At 45.8% G+C, this 18,489-nt stretch overlaps 2 protein-coding genes across 4 annotated transcripts in view; one reads left to right on the top strand and one right to left on the bottom strand.

Moving 5' to 3' along the window:
• The window catches only part of LOC123503226 (myogenesis-regulating glycosidase-like), an 89,739-nt gene that overhangs the window by 68,071 nt on the left and 3,179 nt on the right, over positions 1–18,489 (bottom strand). The window contains exons 2-14 of one of the 3 annotated variants that reach the window (XM_045252791.1): positions 10,679–10,837; positions 10,271–10,478; positions 9,818–9,977; positions 9,538–9,702; positions 9,234–9,407; positions 8,644–8,739; positions 6,699–6,794; positions 6,076–6,305; positions 5,128–5,285; positions 4,841–4,995; positions 4,332–4,488; positions 3,910–4,190; positions 850–998 (exon numbers count right to left, since the gene is read on the bottom strand). In XM_045252791.1, the coding sequence (XP_045108726.1) occupies positions 3,949–4,190; positions 4,332–4,488; positions 4,841–4,995; positions 5,128–5,285; positions 6,076–6,305; positions 6,699–6,794; positions 8,644–8,739; positions 9,234–9,407; positions 9,538–9,702; positions 9,818–9,977; positions 10,271–10,478; positions 10,679–10,829 (1,992 nt within the window). In that variant the 5' untranslated portion in view covers positions 10,830–10,837 and the 3' untranslated portion in view covers positions 850–998; positions 3,910–3,948. Of the gene's footprint in view, positions 1–849; positions 999–3,304; positions 4,191–4,331; positions 4,489–4,840; positions 4,996–5,127; positions 5,286–6,075; positions 6,306–6,698; positions 6,795–8,643; positions 8,740–9,233; positions 9,408–9,537; positions 9,703–9,817; positions 9,978–10,270; positions 10,479–10,678; positions 10,838–18,489 lie in introns of those variants that run through there. The other 2 variants (XR_006674369.1, XM_045252790.1) reach the window with 2 other exon arrangements.
• Positions 13,777–16,997, top strand: LOC123503233. Its single transcript, XM_045252798.1, has 4 exons — positions 13,777–14,369; positions 15,366–15,518; positions 15,680–15,865; positions 16,059–16,997. The coding sequence occupies exons 1-4, from the start codon at positions 14,192–14,194 to the stop codon at positions 16,265–16,267; spliced, it is 726 nt and encodes a 241-aa protein (XP_045108733.1). The 5' UTR covers positions 13,777–14,191; the 3' UTR covers positions 16,268–16,997.

An 18,489-nucleotide genomic window follows, 5' to 3' on the forward strand; every position in this document is an offset into this window, starting at 1 on the left:
GTGAGTGGCATGTGTCCCACTTGGCTCCATTCCTTTCACACCAACACAAATACACACCAACACCAGCAGCGTCACGAGACAGAAAACACATCTAGCTGTTCCCAGGACAAACACACACACTGGAGCTAAAGCTTTCCTAGTTAATGATCCTAAGTTATGGAACTCTCTGCCACGTGAAGTTATTAACACAAACTCACTTTCCGCCTTTAAAATCCAGACTCGCCACACATATATTACGTGACTCAAATGCCCTGCAGAGTGATGTATCTTTAACGTTTTTACAGATGACAGTGCAAATTATAGGAAATTGTTTTAATCGTAAAGAAGTTTTATGATTTTGTGTTACACTGTGACATTTTCATTGTTTTATTCTTTTCAATTTTAAGACAAATCAGTTTACAATGTGGATGATTTTTAGTGTCACGGATGATGATATGATATACGATGTATTTCTTTACGCTCGCTTTGTGAAATGTATGTCAAACACTGCCGCGGTCAGCCTGGCGGGCCACTACACCATTAGTTGTGTGTTTACAATCACATGTAATACATCTTTTAAACTCATTTATTATTTTCATACTTTATTTTTCTCTTATTTTATGTTTTGCATTTAGAAAACCTACCTGCTTGTTGGTTTTATAACGTATTTTAAGGAGTAGTTTCAAATTGACACTTATTATATGTATACATAATGCATGGTTGTAATAACCACCACCCAGTGGATATGAAGAAATTTATTTGAAAATGAATTTGAATTCTCTCTCTCTCTCTCTCTCTCTCTCTCTCTCTCTCTCTCTCTCTCTCTCTCTCTCTCTCTCTCTCTCTCTTGCTCGCTCGCTCGCTCGCTCTCTGGTTCTGCTACCTCCATTCCCCAACCCCCTTTAGGTTCCTGCCGATCCCGCTGCCTGGTGCATCCGTCGTGCGCCGCCTGGGCTGCAGTTCCCAGTGGAGACTCCGTGACCTGCACCACCACCACCGCCGCCCCGGACACCATGACACTGGAGGGAAACCCGGACAGTGTGTACGGCTTAGAGAGAGAGAGAGAGAGAGAGAGAGAGAGAGAGAGAGAGAGAGAGAGAGAGAGAGAGAGAGAGAGAGAGAGAGAGAGAGAGAGAGAGAGAGAGAGAGAGAGAGAGAGAGAGAGAGAGAGAGAGAGAGAGAGAGAGAGAGAGAGAGAGAGAGAGGAGAGAGAGAGAGAGAGAGAGAGGAGAGAGAGAGAGAGAGAGAGAGAGAGAGAGAGAGAGAGAGAGAGAGAGAGAGAGAGAGAGAGAGAGAGAGTATATATGGAGAGAGAGAGAGAAAGAGAGAGAGAGAGAGAGAGAGAGAGAGAGAGAGAGAGAGAGAGAGAGAGAGAGAGAGAGAGAGAGAGAGAGAGAGAGAGAGAGAGAGAGAGAGAGAGAGAGAGTAGAGAGAGATATAGAGAGAGAGAGAGAGAGAGAGAGAGAGAGAGAGAGAGAGAGAGAGAGAGAGAGAGAGAGGAGAGAGAGAGAGAGAGAGAGAGAGAGAGAGAGAGAGAGAGAGAGAGAGAGACAAGAGAGAGAGAGAGAGAGAGGAGAGAGAGAGAGAGAGAGAGAGAGAGAGAGAGAGAGAGAGAGAGGAGAGAGAGAGAGAGAGAGAGAGAGAGAGAGAGAGAGAGAGAGAGAGAGAGAGAGAGAGGAGAGAGAGAGAGGAGAGAGATATACATATATACATATACACACATACATACATATACACACACATACATATACACACACACACACACACACACACACACACACACACACACACACACACACACACACACACACACACACACACACACACACATATACACACACACACACACACACACACACACACACACACACACACACACACACATACACACACACATACACACACACACACACACATACACACACACACACACACACACACACACACACACACACACACACACACACACACACACACACACACACACACACACACACACACACACACACACACACACACACACACACACACACACACATGGTGAGAGAGAGAGAGAGAGAGAGAGAGAGAGAGAGAGAGAGAGAGAGAGAGAGAGAGAGAGAGAGAGAGAGAGAGAGAGAGAGAGAGAGAGAGAGAGAGAGAGAGAGAGAGAGAGAGAGAGAGAGAGAGAGAGAGAGAGAGAGAGAGAGAGACTCATAGATTCCGTAGCTAGCTTGCCTACTAATCAATTCTCTTCCTACTAGAGTGATTACTAAAATGACTGACTGGCTGACTGATCCCTCCCGCCAGGCAAACTTGACAGTCGCATCGGGGTTCTGGAGGACATAGACGGCACGGTGTACGTCAGTCCATCCGATCCAATGAAGTTCCAGCAAAGCAAGGAATACTGCGCCAGAATTCCAGAGTTTAATCTCATCATGCTGAAGACCAGACGCCACTTCTCTCTTATGACTTTCATCAGCGAGAAATTACGTTGTAAAGTATTTTTTTCTCTCTCTCTCTCTCTCTCTCTCTCTCTCTCTCTCTCTCTCTCTCTCTCTCTCTAACTCTCATCAATCTGTCTAAGTCAACAGGTAATAAGCTGAAGACTACATTTCAAAAAGTCACTTATATCACCCTCCATCTCTCCTTTCCTCCACCCACTAAGCGCCGCTCCTTCCCTCCATCCTTCAGTCACCTTCATCAACCTGCAGAAGACAGACGCAGGACGCCTTCAGTGGGGCGACGGTTCCTTCATGACCGAAGCGGAAATCAACGAGCATTTTAACGGAAACTATGTAACAACAACTCGCCTTTACCAAATCCATGAAAGGAAGATTAAAGGCTTGAATAATGACCAAGCTCTTTACTTCCTGTGTCAAGGCAGGACCCGTGGCACCTGGTGAGGCGGAGGCACACACACAGACAGGGAGACTGATGAAGACACAGCAAGTCATACAGACAGACTGGCAGACTGACGGAAACACAAGCAAATGAGAAACAGGCAGACAGACAAAATGCAGACGCACGGACAAACTGGTAAAGACACATGAATACCAGACAGATAGACAGACGGACAGACAAACAGACAGATGGACAGACAAACAGACGGACGTAATGACAGACGCACGGACAAACTGGTAGACACACAAGAATACCAGACAGACAAACAGACGAACGTAATGACACACGGACAAACTGGTAGAGACAATAAAATACCCGAAAAACAGACAGACGGACAGACAGGCGGACGGACGGAAACACAGACAGGGAAGTACAACGTTAGCCAAGAGAATACAACCAAAAATGGAACAAGCAGTATCTGAGAAGCTTCTTGAAACTCACGTTGTTTTGTGTCACTTTATTTACAACGACCCTTCACTCTTAACAAAACAAACAAACACGTGACATGAAAAGAAGTGCATCGCGGACACTTTATTTCCTCATCACTGCTGTTGGAGGTTTGAGATGTGCGCCACAGAGGGAAAGGCGTGTATCCTGACACGGCGCGGGTTGGCTTCCCTCCACACGCTGGTGAACACTCTGCTACAAAGTTGTTGCGCACATTTCTTCGCTTAATTCGAATACGACAAGAAATAAACAAACAAAAGAAAAGAAAAAGAGAAAAGAGAAAGATAAAGAACGAAAATAATCGAATTTATGAAAAGAATAAATAGATAAAAGAATTAACACCATCCAATACTACAACAAATTATATCGAGCGGTAAACACAACAGTGCAGGGAAACATGTGTTGAGCTTACAGCATACACACAGTAACCACGCATTCCCAAGAGCCGCTGTGCACTGCCAGGATCGACAGCTTCCCCCTCAGCGTGTCACCAGGGTACTGTTGTACAGCTTAAGAGCTGTACCACGCCATGCATCACCACGCTCTCACTTTCTCCCTCTACCCACTACTGCACTGCTACTCCTACTGCCACTGCCTCACCTCCGAGCCCAGTGTGGTGCGCTGCCTTCTTGGTGTCCACTACTGCACTGCTACTCCTGCTGCCACTGCCTCACCTCCGAGCCCAGTGTGGTGCGCTGCCTTCCTGGTGAAGTACACCACGCTGTCCAGGGTGATGTTTGTCACGGTAAGCGTGGCGGGGCCTGCAGCAGCCAGCCCCGTGCCCACCTGCTGCCACTCACCGGGGGGCACCACCACGTCCACGGTAGCGGCGCCGGCTGTCACCACGGGCACCACCAGCAGGTCATCACCAACCAGGAATTCTAGTGGTGGAGATATACGACTGTGAAATTGTGAAGCTCAGCAGTGCGTCACCATCAGCAGCACCATCATCATCAGCAGCACCACTGTGAGGGAGAAGGAACAAACTGTGAGGTGAACGGAGGAAGGAGGAAAGGACTCACGCTGGTCTGCGGTGAGACACTCCTCCACGGTGGGGCACAGCCACCAGGTGGGGCGCATCATTGGGGCCACGGAGGTTGTGGCCTCCTGTGCCAGGCTGAGCAGCAGCGGCGTGTACTGAGTGTGCAGGCGCGTCACCTCCCGGCACAGCTCCGTCACCTGCATATAAATAGGACACGCGAGGGATTACGACTGTCTGTAAACATTTCCTTATCTTATCTCTTATATTGAGGAGTCTGTGAAGGAAAGTACTTGGCTTGCAAAGGTGTTTCCCTGACCAAAGTGAGAGTTCATGAAGGACTTTGCAGGATCAATGGAAAAAGAAAAGGCCTCGTCGCACACCTTGAGTCTCGCGCCAGGAGTAAAGTGGCAGGCGGGTCTGGCCTTATAAGTGCACCGCACCTCAATCATAGATGACGTGAAACAACTTCGTCAATGTTTACAAGCATCACTCATTATATGATACGGTGTAATAAAGCCAACACGTTCTGCTGTGACGTGGCTGCCTCACCTCCTCGTCGTAGTTCCAGGGCAGGATGGAGAACTGCAGGGCGGGCATGAAGGCGTTGGCTTGCGCCCACCTGACGAACAGCTCCTTGCCGGGACGCAGCCCGTACGCGTTGCCCCCTATCATGTCTGGCAGCACGAAGGGGTACCCGAGGAGGCCTGGCGGTGAGGAGCAATTAGGTGTGAAGGTGAATCTGCCCCCAGCATTGGCATTTGTCCCGCATGACACTGAAGGCAGCAAGAGGACACAGCAGTGGAGGCACATTATGGGCAGCATTTCCAGACACTAACCAAAGTGCAGCAGTGAGGGCACGAGCGTCTTGAGGCCATTGTAGTAACCCCAGGTGGAGTACTTGTCAAGCATCCTGACGAAGATCGGGAAGCGCTGGGAGCCTCGGCCAACCCTGGTTTCCACCATGTCCCCGAAGTCCGCCACTGCCTCCACGTACCTGTCACCAGACCACCGTCTCATGCTACATTCCTAACCCAAAGTAACCTAACCTAACGTAGCCACACCCTCAGGCTGCATTTCACACCTAACTAGAAATAACTTAACTACAACTTGAGACTATACTCCTAACCTAACCCAACTTAACCAAACCACGCCCACCATTCACCCATCTTTGCTCCTGAAATCTCGATTGACGCACACTGTTGGTTCATTTGATCAATGAACACTGAACACTGAATTGGTGTTCCTGATGCACTGAGAGTGTAGTTGTGTTGTCAGTTTGGATTTGTTAGATGTGTGTTGTATCTGGATTTGTCGGTTTGTATTTCTTTGTATTGAATTTGTACACCCGTGAAAAAAAAGGTAGGGTCAGTCAGTGTCAGTCGCCTTTGCTTGTGGTAGTTTGTATTTCCACTTCTTTGTATCGTGTCTGTATTGTATTTGCATTCCCCAGCACCTGCGCCACGTCCGTACCACACAGCAGCGTTTTAGTGTGACTTGAATCCACACTTATCCCATTCACGCTATTGTTACCACGACATCTTTATCATGTAGTGTTGTCAGGTTTGTTGTCAATAAAGTATGTATCTACGCACCTACTGTGTTGCATTTCCTTATGTAAGAGGAGGAAACTGGCCAAGCACAAAGCAGGGCACACAAAAAAGCCCACTTACTTCCCAGGCCCCGTGCAGGTTGGAGAGACTTAGCCAAAAGAAAGGGGTAAATGTGTTAATACCTCCCTCTTTAGTGTATTGTTTGTACGCGGCAGCAGCTTCACCAGGACTCACTTGAAGGTGTACAGGTTGGGCCAGAGTCGCTCGTCAGCCTGCAGCGTGAAGTTCCCAGGCATCCAGGTGGTCTCGCCCGCGTCAAATTTGAAGCTGTCCACGCCGGTCTGGTGCTTCAAGTCGTTCAGGCGCTGAGTCCACCACGCCACGGCCTCTGCGTTGGTGAAGTCCAGTAGACCTGCCTTCCTGCCGTCCCACCAGTGAGTCAGCTGAGTGGCGCCCGAGCTGTCCTGTGGTAAGGAAACACTAGTATGGTATGAGAGATGCATCTGAACAGCAGAAAATCAGGGCAGTGCTTTAACAAAACGGAAAATGTTCATCCTTAGGTAATACTGATGATAATGGTGATAATAAATGGCACACAGTTTTGTGTTCTCATTGTTCACGCTTATAAAAATTAGAGTTTTTTAATAGTACAACTTTCATCAGTTACAAAACAAATACAAAAAATAACACAAAGAGAAAATAATGAATAAATAAATAAATAAATAAATAACAACAACAACAAAAGCAATAGCAACAATAACAACAAAAAGAAGAAAGGCTAGACACTACAAGAACAAGAATAAGGAAAAAAGAAGTAATCAGTACCACCACCAGCAGGAGAGGCCCCAGCCACCCACCTTGATGAAGTAGCCCAGCTGGTCCGCGAGGGTGAAGGCGGGACAGTCCTGGTTGATGAAGGGATGGATCCACAGCGTGACCCGGAAGCCTTCACTCTGTCCACCCCAACACAAAACAACACCTGAGTCACCATATCCTGAACACTGTGTTGAGGGAAGCTGCACTCTTTGTACCTCGACTGAAATGCAACTAGAAAATCAGTACTTGTGTTTCTCATAGCCTGCTTGAGTTAAATCCTTGTGTGTGTGTGTGTGTGTGTGTGTGTGTGTGTGTGTGTGTAATTTCACCACGGTCGCCTGCTGGTCACCCAGCCAGTCTTCCCCATTACGAAGCGAGCTCAGAGCTCATAGACCGATCTCCGTGAAGAACTGAGACCACAACACACTCCACACACCGGGAAAGCGAGGCCACAACTCCTCGAGTTACATTCCGTACCTATTTAGTGCTAGGTGAACACACCCCACACATTAAGAGGCTTGCCCATTTGACTCGCCGCTTTCCGGGACTCGAACCTGGACACTTTCGATTGTGAGTCGAGCGTGCTAACCACTACACTACGCGGTGTGTGTGTGTGTGTGTGTGTGTGTGTGTGTGTGTGTGTGTGTTTGATCTGCTGCAGTCTCTGACGAGACAGCCAGACGTTACCCTACGGAACGAGCTCAGAGCTCATTATTTCCGATCTTCGGATAGCCCTGAGGCACACACCACACACCGGGACAACAAGGTCACAACTCCTCGATTTACATCCCGTACCTACTCACTGCTAGGTGAACAGGGGCTACACGTGAAAGGAGACACAACCAAATATCTCCACCCAGCCGGGGAATCGAACCCTAGTCCTCTGGCTTGTGAAGCCAGCGCTCTAACCTGCCGTGTGTGTGTGTGTGTGTGTGTGTGTGTGTGTGTGTAATTCACCTCGGTCGCCTGCTGGTCACCCAGCCAGTCCTCCCGGAGCGAACTCAGAGCTCATAGACCAATCTTCGGGTAGGACTGAGACCACATCAAAGCACAACACACACCGGGAAAGCGAGGCCACAACCCCTCGAGTTACATCCCGTACCTATTTACTGCTAGGTGAATACACCCCACACATTAAGAGGCTTGCAAATTTGCCTCGCCGCTTACCGAGACTCGAACCCGGCCCTCTTGATTGTGAATCGAGCGTGCTAACCACTACACTACACTACACTGTGTGTGTGTGTGTGTGTGTGTGTGTGTGTGTGTGTGTGTGTGTGTGTGTGTGTGTGTGTGTTTATGTTATAGTCTCTAGCGCCTGTAGGTCTACTTGAAAAGTATGGGAAGCGCTGTTCAGCTTCCACCCATTAGTGGCGCAGGCTATTTTATTTACAGTTGTACCCATATCAGGGTCCATATCACCACCCAAACGTATCATTGGTGAAAGGCAATTGTACCTCCACATAGAACCTGGGTATCATGGTGACAAGTAGGTAACTTTAAACCACTCGACAAACGATAAAGTTTCAAGGCAGTGCGTCGTGGGATTCCAACCTATACGCATGGACGCCTGCCCGATCCCACACTCACCACCTTATCCACTACGCCACCGTCTCTGTGTGCGTGTGCGTGTGTGTGTGTGTGTGTGTGTGTAATTCAACTCGGTCGCCTGTTGGTTACCCAGCCACTCTTCCCCACTACGGGGCGAGCTCAGAGCTCATAGGGTAGGACTGAGACCACATCACACACAACACACACCAGGAAAGCGAGGCCACAACCCCTCGAGTTACATCCCGTACCTACTTACTGCTAGGTGAACAGGGGTCACACATTAAGAGGCTTACCCATTTGCCTCGCCGCTTACCGGGACTCGAACCCGGCACTCTCGATTTTGAGTCGAGCGTGCTAACCACTACACTACGCGGTGTGTATGTGTGTGTGTGTGTGTGTGTGTGCGTGTGTGTGTATGTATGAGCATGTGTCACTCACGTGGAGCTGGTCCACCAAGCCACGGGGGTCTGGGAAACGCTCTGGGTTGAACACAGCCTCGCCATAACATGTCTCCCAGTTATCGTCGATCTCCACCTGCATCGATAAGGGTCAAGAAATGTAGTGAGGATGCCACTGCCATGCGTGCGCGGACACACACACACACACACACACACACACACACACACACACACACACACACACACACACACACACGCACACACACACACACACACACACACACACATACACACATGAATAGATAAATAGATATTTTATTGACCACAACGAAATATTATCTTTACAAAAATACTCTGAAAATGTGGTGCATCACAAATACTTTCCTTTACAATTTATGAATGATTAAATTTTATAAGACATAACACACATATCGTGTAAGACGCCTAAAGGAAATGAAACCATCTTACACACACACAAATCCCATAGAAAATACACACACACACACACACACACACACACACACACACACACACACACACACACACACACACACACACACACACACACACACATACTTGGACCTCCTCGGTGTGAGCAGCCATGCCAGGTCCTGCCCACCTGACACCCACCTGGCTGTTGTTGAACCCGTTTTCAAAGGCAGCTCGTGCAAAGTCAAGGACTCTGCTGTCGTTGACGGCTTTGTGGTACTCGGCCCAGGTGGACCAGATGGGATCCCGGATCATGCGGGAGTCCACCGCGGCCTCAGGCAGCGAGAAGAACTTGGGGAAGGTCGCCTCATGCACCTGTGAGGGCAGACAAGACATGAATGGCCCCAAAGGTTGAATTTGAAACACATTACAGTGTGTGTTGCTGATATGACACATGCGACTAAGTGTTAGCTGACAGTCAGCAGCAGGGACATGGCCCACACACCTTCCTCACGTCGTTCCCAGAGCACAGGTGGTAGGTGAGGGTGAGGTGGCTGCCCGGGCTGGCCATGAAGGGCTCCTCGTGGCGGGCAGCGAGGCACAGCTCGTCCGCCGTGGAGTCGCCGTCGTTGTCAGGCACACTCAGGAACAATGGCGTCTGCTCCTCCACCTGAAGTCGAGAAGCAGGACACAGTGAGTCTTTGTTTCCCCGACCGCCTCCTCTCCTCAGTCACCAAGCCATCGCACAACACCTCACAGGTACGCAACACACTGGCTAGCCTCACCCTGATTGCTACGCCCTGTGACGACACCCAGTAAGCCTCGGACACGCCACCGTACCACAGGCTGCTCCGAGACAGCATGTCAGCTGTCACGAAGGCCGTCTCTTGCCGCGGCTGCTGCTCCAAGGGCCACGGCTGCTCCACCTGCTGCCCGCCACCAAACCTGAGGCAAGGAAAAGAAAAAGGCAAAATTCCTCAGTGAAGCAATGGTGACGTGGTGAGCAACGCCCTCCAGTGAAGCACTCCGCGATGGCATGGCGGATGCACTCCGCGCCCCTCGTGTCACTCATACTCTGGACGTAGCTGAGGAATTTCAACCAGTGCTTGTTGTCTTCATTCCACATGACAAAACTACAACAAGGCAAAAGTTTGTTATTCTCTCTAGCCCCCTCCCCCCACCTGCCACCAGCCTGCTTGGCTCTCAGACTCCTGCCAACCTCCTGCCCCGATGCTCACCAGTGGCCTTCCAGCAGCACGCAGTCCTTCAGGGCGGTCAGGCCACCGTCGCTACCACTGCCGGAGGTCCAGGCCACCTTCTGGCAGTGGTCCTCAGTCGTCACCACCACCTTGGCCACCCCGAAATCGAGGCAGGAGTCGCCTTCCCCACATGGCGTGCCCTGCGCCCCTTCCGGCAGAGTGAGGCCCCATCTCACCTTGGCTTCTCCTGTTTAAGAAGGAGAAGCAACACGTGTCATCAGGAACGTGAGTCGTGACGTGCAAGGTCTCATGTGTGTGCTGCAGCAAACATGCCATGCTGCACAGTGACGTGTGGACACAAGGAACAGCCGTCTTAGGGCATCAAGAGGAAACATCTGGCTATAGCGAGTAAGTTACAGCTGTTCACCACACAGAAGCGGGAGGCACCTTTAGAATGTAGGAAGTGCAGGGTGTGGGCGTCAAGGGTGAGGGTGTTGTAAGGAGGGTTTAACACCACCAGAAGAGGATCATTCATCACGTCCTCCACCGTCACCGCCGCCACTACAGTCACTGTCACCCACGCCAGGCAACGCCACATGACCGCTGCTGTTAGAAGATGAAATGACACAGTGAGTGCGCTACGCAACTCGGGACTGTGTCGTAAAACACACACACACACACACACACACTGAAACCTATCATCTGGTGAAGGGCAGCACCTGTGGGTGGTCTCAGCAGCACAAGGGGAGCCGCGGCAGCGGCTGGGTGTATCGTATCTGTGACTTTTCAGTTCCCCGTGACAGCCACTCAGCACTGTACACAGTCAATTCCCACTCAAATCAAGTGTAACATCACAAAAACTATCGTGAAAGACTCCTTAATTATACGTAAACTAAGAATACAGAAAACACATCAGACACAAGATAAAAATAAATCAATACAATACAACAAACATAAATAATGAACTGGGGAAAGTCAAAAATGGTTGCACCGGTGATTTAATAATGTGCCTGACCATTATGCCCCTGAGAGAGAGAGAGAGAGAGAGAGAGAGAGAGAGAGAGAGAGAGAGAGAGAGAGAGAGACATGCGTGCTTTGGGGTCCGAGGGGTCTCCAACCGCACGGGTTCGAATCCTGTCCACGGTCCGATTGTAGGTTGAGCTTCCTCATTCGGGACAATGGTTTCCTAGCGGGTGGGCTTTGAGATAGGAGGTACCACAACAAATATCCCCCTTAGCCCATAAATTCCCGTGAAAAGCAAAAAAAAAAAAAAGAGAGCCAGTGAGTCAGCAGTGGTGTGTGAACGATAAGAGGAAGGTCACTGCTCCATCTCAAACTGCCACTTTATGTACACACTTGCTCTCTCTCTCTCTCTCTCTCACACACACACACACACACACACACACAATCACCTGTCTCTCTCACAGCTAATCATCTATCACTTGAGAATAGCGAGCGAAAGATAAACCTTACTATCTCTATGTGTGTGTGTGTGTGTGTGTGTGTGTGTGTTTCACTATTTGATCTGCTGCAGTCTCTGACGAGACAGCCAGACGTTACCCTACGGAACGAGCTCAGCGCTCATTATTTCCGATCTTCGGATAGACCTGAGACCAGGCACACACCACACACCGGGACAACAAGGTCACAACTCCTCGATTTACATCCCGTACCTACTCACTGCTAGGTGAACAGCACCTACACGTGAAAGGAGACACACCCAAATATCTCCACCCGGCCGGGGAATCGAACCCCGGTCCTCTGGCTTGTGAAGCCAGCGCTCTAACCACTGAGCAACCGTGTGTGTGTGTGTGTGTGTGTGTGCGTCTGTGTATGTGTGTGTGTGTGAGGAGCGCAGTTCATCTCAAATATTCATGTTTAACTTTATGGTATTCGTTTCATATCCACTTATCTTCCACACACTTCTTCATTCTGCAACTGCCACTTCTCTTTTTATACTACTACTACTACTACTACTACTACTACTACTACTACTACTACTACTGCTACTACTACTACTACTATTATTACTACTGCTACTACTACTACTACTACTACTACTACTACTATAGCTACCACTAGAAGTTAACTACGGTTAGGTTAGGTTAGGTTAGGTTAGGTAAGTAATCACGCGCATCACACAAAAAATTTAGTCTTGCTAGTTCGTGTCGTCATAAAGAATAAAAACAACATTAACTAAATCCCTCTTAGATTTTTGCAAGCTTTCTGGAGTTTGAATATTTGAAATGTGGTTCAGCTTGACTCTTTCGCTGCGATAAACTGAAACTCAATGCAAAAAAAAAAAAAAAAGGCGCGCCAAAATAGAAGTAAAACGATTAGAAATACTAGAATTTTGTGTTTCAAGGCAGTACAGTGTTTAGAGTCAACTGTAGAACTAATAAAACGTCTTAGAGTAGTTAGTTTGTGATGAAGAGAAAATGCGTCGGATAGCAATGCATAGTTAATAGGAAAATACCCAGACTCGAGAGTTTTCAGCGTTTGCCGGCTGGTTTATTTCATGAGTGAGTTAACATCGTTTTGCGGTACAGAGCAGTCGTCTGAAAACACTATATTACGATGTATTTATTGATTTACAATGATTTTAATCCTTCCAGTATTTTTCAATTGTTATTTTGCTATGATATTTTTTTGTATAGTTACTTGAATTTATACGACCAACATTGTTATATAGAGAAAAATATAGTCGCCTGCTGTACCAAGCTCTTTAATTTTCAGAGACTTTAATACAGTACAAAACCTGTGAGGCCGAACACGTCTATGCAGAACGAATTGGTTGGCAATAGACAATCTCATTATCAGACTTTGATTTCTAAGTTAAGAAAATAAACTCATTTATGGGGCTTTATATGTTCATAGTGTCTTGTAGCCTACTTTCTAACATAGAAGGAAAGAAAATATCATACAAACTTTGAGTTATTAATTAAGTAACTCAGTCCCAGGGACTGAGATGGTTAAAAAAATAAAATAAAACAAAACAATGCATGGTTATAACCTTGAATTTTCCTATCAAGCCGTTTATGGCGTAGATATGTGTTTAAAAATACTCAAGTTATTTTAATACATCAGTATGGGATAGAAAATAAAATAAAAATAAAAAATATACGATATAAAGTTGACCACCTTTTCTGTGGAATATTACAATATCAGGTGAATCTGGCAACCGCGCGCGTTTCGGTACTCTCCTGTTCCTGAATACTTTCCCATCCTACTTCTCGCATATCTTATTTTTTATTTATTTTTTTTCGAGAATCGTTGATTTTCTGGTAATTGTGCTGTAATGGACGAGTGGAAGCGTTCTGAATTATCGTTTGAGTTGGAATGGTATCACTATCGCATATGTTAAACAAGGGAGTGATAGTTTGAATCCTCATTGTATTTACATACTTGTCGTTCGCCTTGCCTCCCCCTTCCCCCCCTCTCCTGTAGAAGAACTAGAACAAGAAAAACAGCAACAAAGCAGAATTTCTCTCTCTCTCTCTCGTTCTCATAGGATCAATGGCGCCATGGACACAGTGACTGTTTATCGCCTCATCATTAAGCACTTCGGTTCCTCCGCGGCCCCGACACACGTGATTTACCGTCGCATGCCTGGCTATCTCATGTCTAAGAAATGAGCGCCTCCTACTCCTCTATGTATACTTTCTTATCCCTTTATGCCGTCGATTCGCATGACAGCGGCAGTTCTATCTGTACTCTTGCACCACGAGGCAGAGATTTAGAAGTCTGCGAGAGCTGGGAGAAAAGAAGTAATGGAAAAGAGTAGGTTGTGAAGTGAAGGAAGTGGTGGCGAAGGGTACAAGGTCTGTGCTGGATTTAAGGAGACTGGTTACTAGACTTTCTAATACAGGGAGGTGCAGGGAAGTATCCTTGTACTTATGAACTGACGCTCCCATTTCCACTGGGTTTAGCAACATCTGCCCACAACTCAACACTGCCGGGATGAGGGTGACTGTGTTTGTGATGGTGGTGGTGGTGAGGGAAGTGGTGGAAAATGGGGCCCAAGAAACTTATCCAGAAGTCCCGGAAACTCAACACCCAGACAAGATGATAGTCAGAAGAGGCTGGGCTGTCCCATCGAATACCAATGACAAGACTAGTGCTATCCTCTCCAGTGCATGTAAGGACGGACGGACGGACGGACACACACACACACACACACACACACACACACACACACACACACACACACACACACACACACACACACACACACACACACACATATTTGAGTGAATGCATGTGCATGTGCTTGTATACATGTCAGCATGAAAGTAGGTAAATACACACACAAACACACACACACATTTGCTAAGGAATATTGGATTACCATTTCACTACATGGACAAAGTAATGATGAAGAAATTGATAAGTACTAAAATAAGACACAGATTGGAATATGCAGGAGTTGTGTGGATCCCCCATAAAAAGAAACACATAAAGAAATTGGAGAGACTACAAAAAATGGCTACAAGAATGGTTCCAGAATTTAAAAGGATGACACATGAGGAGAGACTAAAAACTAAGAATCTACCAATCCTGGAACATAGAAGAGAGAGAGGGGATCTGATACAAGTTTATAAATTGATTAACGGAATGGATCAAGTGGATAATGAGAAACTAATCCTGAGAGAAGAATATGACATTAGAAGCACAAGATCGCATAGTAAGAAACTGAGGAAGGGAAGATGTCTGAGAGATGTTAAAAATATAGTTTCCCACAAAGATGTGTTGAGACGTGGAACAGTTTGAGTGAGGAAGTAGTGTCTGCAACGAGTGTGCATAGTTTTAAAGAAAAAAAAAATGGATAAGTGTAGATATGGAGACGGGGCCATACGAGCATAAAGCCCAGGCCCTGTAAAACTATAACTAGGTAAATACAACTAGGTAAATACACACACACACACACACACACACACACACACACACACACACACACACACACACACTAGGAAAATAGCCAAACCTTTAACATTAGAAAAAATTTCTGTTTAAGTCCGAATGTCTTACAAGTGACTGTTAAAACTCGCAAGAACTGCATGTAATTAAATTCTCTCTCTCTCTCTCTCTCTCTCTCTCTCTCTCTCTCTCTCTCTCTCTCTCTCTCTCTCGTTAGGTTCCTGCCAATCCCGCTGCCTGGTGCATCCGTCGTGCGCCGCCTGGGCTGCAGTTCCCAGTGGAGACTCAGTGACCTGCACCACCACCACCGCCGCCCCGGACACCATGACGCTGGAGGGAAACCCGGACAGTGTGTACGGCTTCAAGATTGGTGAGAGAGAGAGAGAGAGAGAGAGAGAGAGAGAGAGAGAGAGAGAGAGAGAGAGAGAGAGAGACTCATAGATTCCGTAGCTAGCTTGCCTACTAATCAATTCACTTCCTACTAGAGTGATTACTAAAATGACTGACTGGCTGACTGATCCCTCCCGCCAGGCAAACTTGACAGTCGCATCGGGGTTCTGGAGGACATAGACAGCACGGTATACTTCAGTCCAACCAACGATATGAGGTTCCAGGAAGGCAAGGACCATTGCGCAAGAATTCCAGGGTTTAATCTCATCATGCTGAAGACTGAACGCCACTTCTCTCTAATGCCTTTCTTCAGTAAGAATGTCAAGCGTAAGTATTATCCGCCTTCCCCTCTCTCTCTCTCTCTCTCTCTTTGTGTGTGTGTGTGTGTGTGTGTGTGTGTGTGTGTGTGTGTGTGTGTGTGTGTTTGTGATTATCATGTAATTCTATTAACAGGTAATAATCTGAAAACTACATAAATAAGTCACTGATATCATCGTACATCTCTCCCTCCATGCTTCAGAAGGCTTCATCAACCTGCAGAAGACAGACTCAGGACGCCTTCAGTGGGGCGACGGTTCCTTCATGACTGATGAGGAAATTGAGAAGCATGTTGTAAAATCCACTTCAACTCCCCTTTACCAAGTCCATGAAGGGATGATTAGGGAGTTTAGCAATGAGAATGACACGCGTCCCTTCCTGTGTCAGGGCAGGATCCTCGGCACCTGGTGAGGCGAAGGCACACACACAGACAAGCAGACTGGTAAGACACATGCAGGTCATACAGACAGATGGCAGACTGACGGAAGCACAAGCAAATGACAGACAGACAGACCAAACGACAGACACATGGACAAACTGCTAAAGACACAAGAATAATACCAGACAGACAAACAGACTTTCAGATACACAGATGGACACCAAATATAAATAAATAAATAAATAAATAATAATGAGAGCAGAATGGAATCTTTAAAAAGAGAGAGCTCTAAAATGTTGAATGAATAAATAACATATGGAAGCGCCCGATTTTACCCGCCCAGAGACAAGCAGACAAAGAAGTTCGTACTTAGGTTTGTTCATCAGACACACAAGGAATAGCGCAGAGTTGGTAGAACTTCACTGTGACTGTTGGTACGCCTGTGTCCCGGGTATCTGAGGCTGCTGTTTGGTGTTCCCGGATTGTATCGCGTGAAAAGGGAAAAATTATATTATTACTTTACAATTCTTCTCTTTTAAAACGTGAAATGTTCATCTATGTTTCCCATAAGAGTTGGGTACACTTTAACTCACTGTGTGGTATTATGTAGATTCGTATTCTGAAGCACACCACTACCATACTTTCGAAGTGTCTTAGTAGGTATTAAATTACATGGGTTTTTAAGGATGTTTCTATGATTGTAGTAGAAGATTAATTATATTATACATTATCAACAGAAGAAACACTCTTGATAACGCAGCTAATCATACTATATATATATATATATATATATATATATATATATATATATATATATATATATATATATATATATATATATATATATATATATATATATATATATATATATATATATATATATATATATATATATATATATATATATATATATATACTTTGAAAACAATCGTGACGGTTTGCCCGTCACCTATTAATCTTCAATTATATTTCTTTTCTTCCACAACTATTCTTCCCCTCCTTCACTCTTCTTTCGCCCAACCTACTCTACCCCCAAAAAAAAAAAAAAAAAAAAAAGTGGTGTGGGAGCAGAGCGTTTCTAAACACTACAAATGTACACATGCCAGTTTATTGTCCATCACATTATAAGCTGAATAAAAAGCCACTGAAGCACCACATCGTCTTATTACACACGTTTCAGCACAATACTGAGATTACTTTTTTTTTTTTTTTTTTTTTTTTAGCTTAGTGGAAGTTAATAATTAAGGTTTGGTTTATAAGAGCGTTACCTACAAGTGGGAAAAATATATATCACTAAACTAGACTGATAATCTTTATGGCCTCTGAAAAAGTCACTCGAGTTTTAATATATGAGCGATAATGTGTTACAAATAAAGATAGCTTACTTGTATACTGCATGCAGGAATGTTCTTAGATGTCCTTAGAAAATACTTGAAAGTCAATATTGTGTTAAGTTGCTTAAAATCTACATATTTATCACGCTTGTAAATTTTATATAATTTCTTCTCTTTGCTGATAACACTAGAGCTTTGCAAATTGTGCTTTATGTATACCACGCTGGATATATTTTGTATAACATACCTATATCATTGATTGTTTGAAATTTGTATAATAAAGAAAAATAAATTACGACTCCATACTGGCTATGATAGGTACCATGAAGTAATCAGAGAGACACCTGATTAAAGTACTCAGATGAAGAAATCAAGAGAGTCAAGTTTTAGTCCATGCAGTACGTATTTGTGACCCACTGAAATACTGGATTTACTCTCCTGCTAACCATTTCTCTGACGATGACACAAATGTTTTATGGTGAGAGACTTTTCGTAAGAAGACCAAAATTTAATATGCCCGATCGAGACATCACAAGACTGAAGTGCGGTACGCGTGCACAGATTGGGAACTCTGCTCTAGTTAGGCACAAGTTTTCTGTTGCACGAGCATCAAGAGAAAACGAATTCCGAAGGTCACTGACAAGTGACACTTGGCAATTCGGTTATATAATAAAGTAGTACATGCTGTACAATATGTACATTCATTTTGCCATGATAGTGAGAAACTGCATGTTGGTCCAATCTAATGTATGCATACAGATACATACAAATTTACACACACACACACACACACACAGTCTAGTGTGATGCCCACAGCCCACTTTGTTAATCGTAACTATGGTAATGATATAATGTACGAATATAGGCTTGTTTCTCAGGCCTTGGTGCATCAAAATTTAATCCAGGAATGCGCGCCTTGC

This window comes from Portunus trituberculatus, chromosome 13, assembly GCF_017591435.1.
Source record: "Portunus trituberculatus isolate SZX2019 chromosome 13, ASM1759143v1, whole genome shotgun sequence".
In the NCBI taxonomy this organism is placed as follows: domain Eukaryota; kingdom Metazoa; phylum Arthropoda; class Malacostraca; order Decapoda; family Portunidae; genus Portunus; species Portunus trituberculatus.

Coding starts and splice junctions, on each gene's coding strand:
- LOC123503233 (XM_045252798.1), top strand. CDS start 14,192: ATGAGGGTGACTGTGTTTGTGATGGTGGTGGTGGTGAGGGAAGTGGTG. Junction 15,519..15,679: donor TGTGTACGGCTTCAAGATTG/GTGAGAGAGAGA, acceptor CCCTCCCGCCAG/GCAAACTTGACAGTCGCATC. Junction 15,866..16,058: donor CTTCAGTAAGAATGTCAAGC/GTAAGTATTATC, acceptor TCCATGCTTCAG/AAGGCTTCATCAACCTGCAG.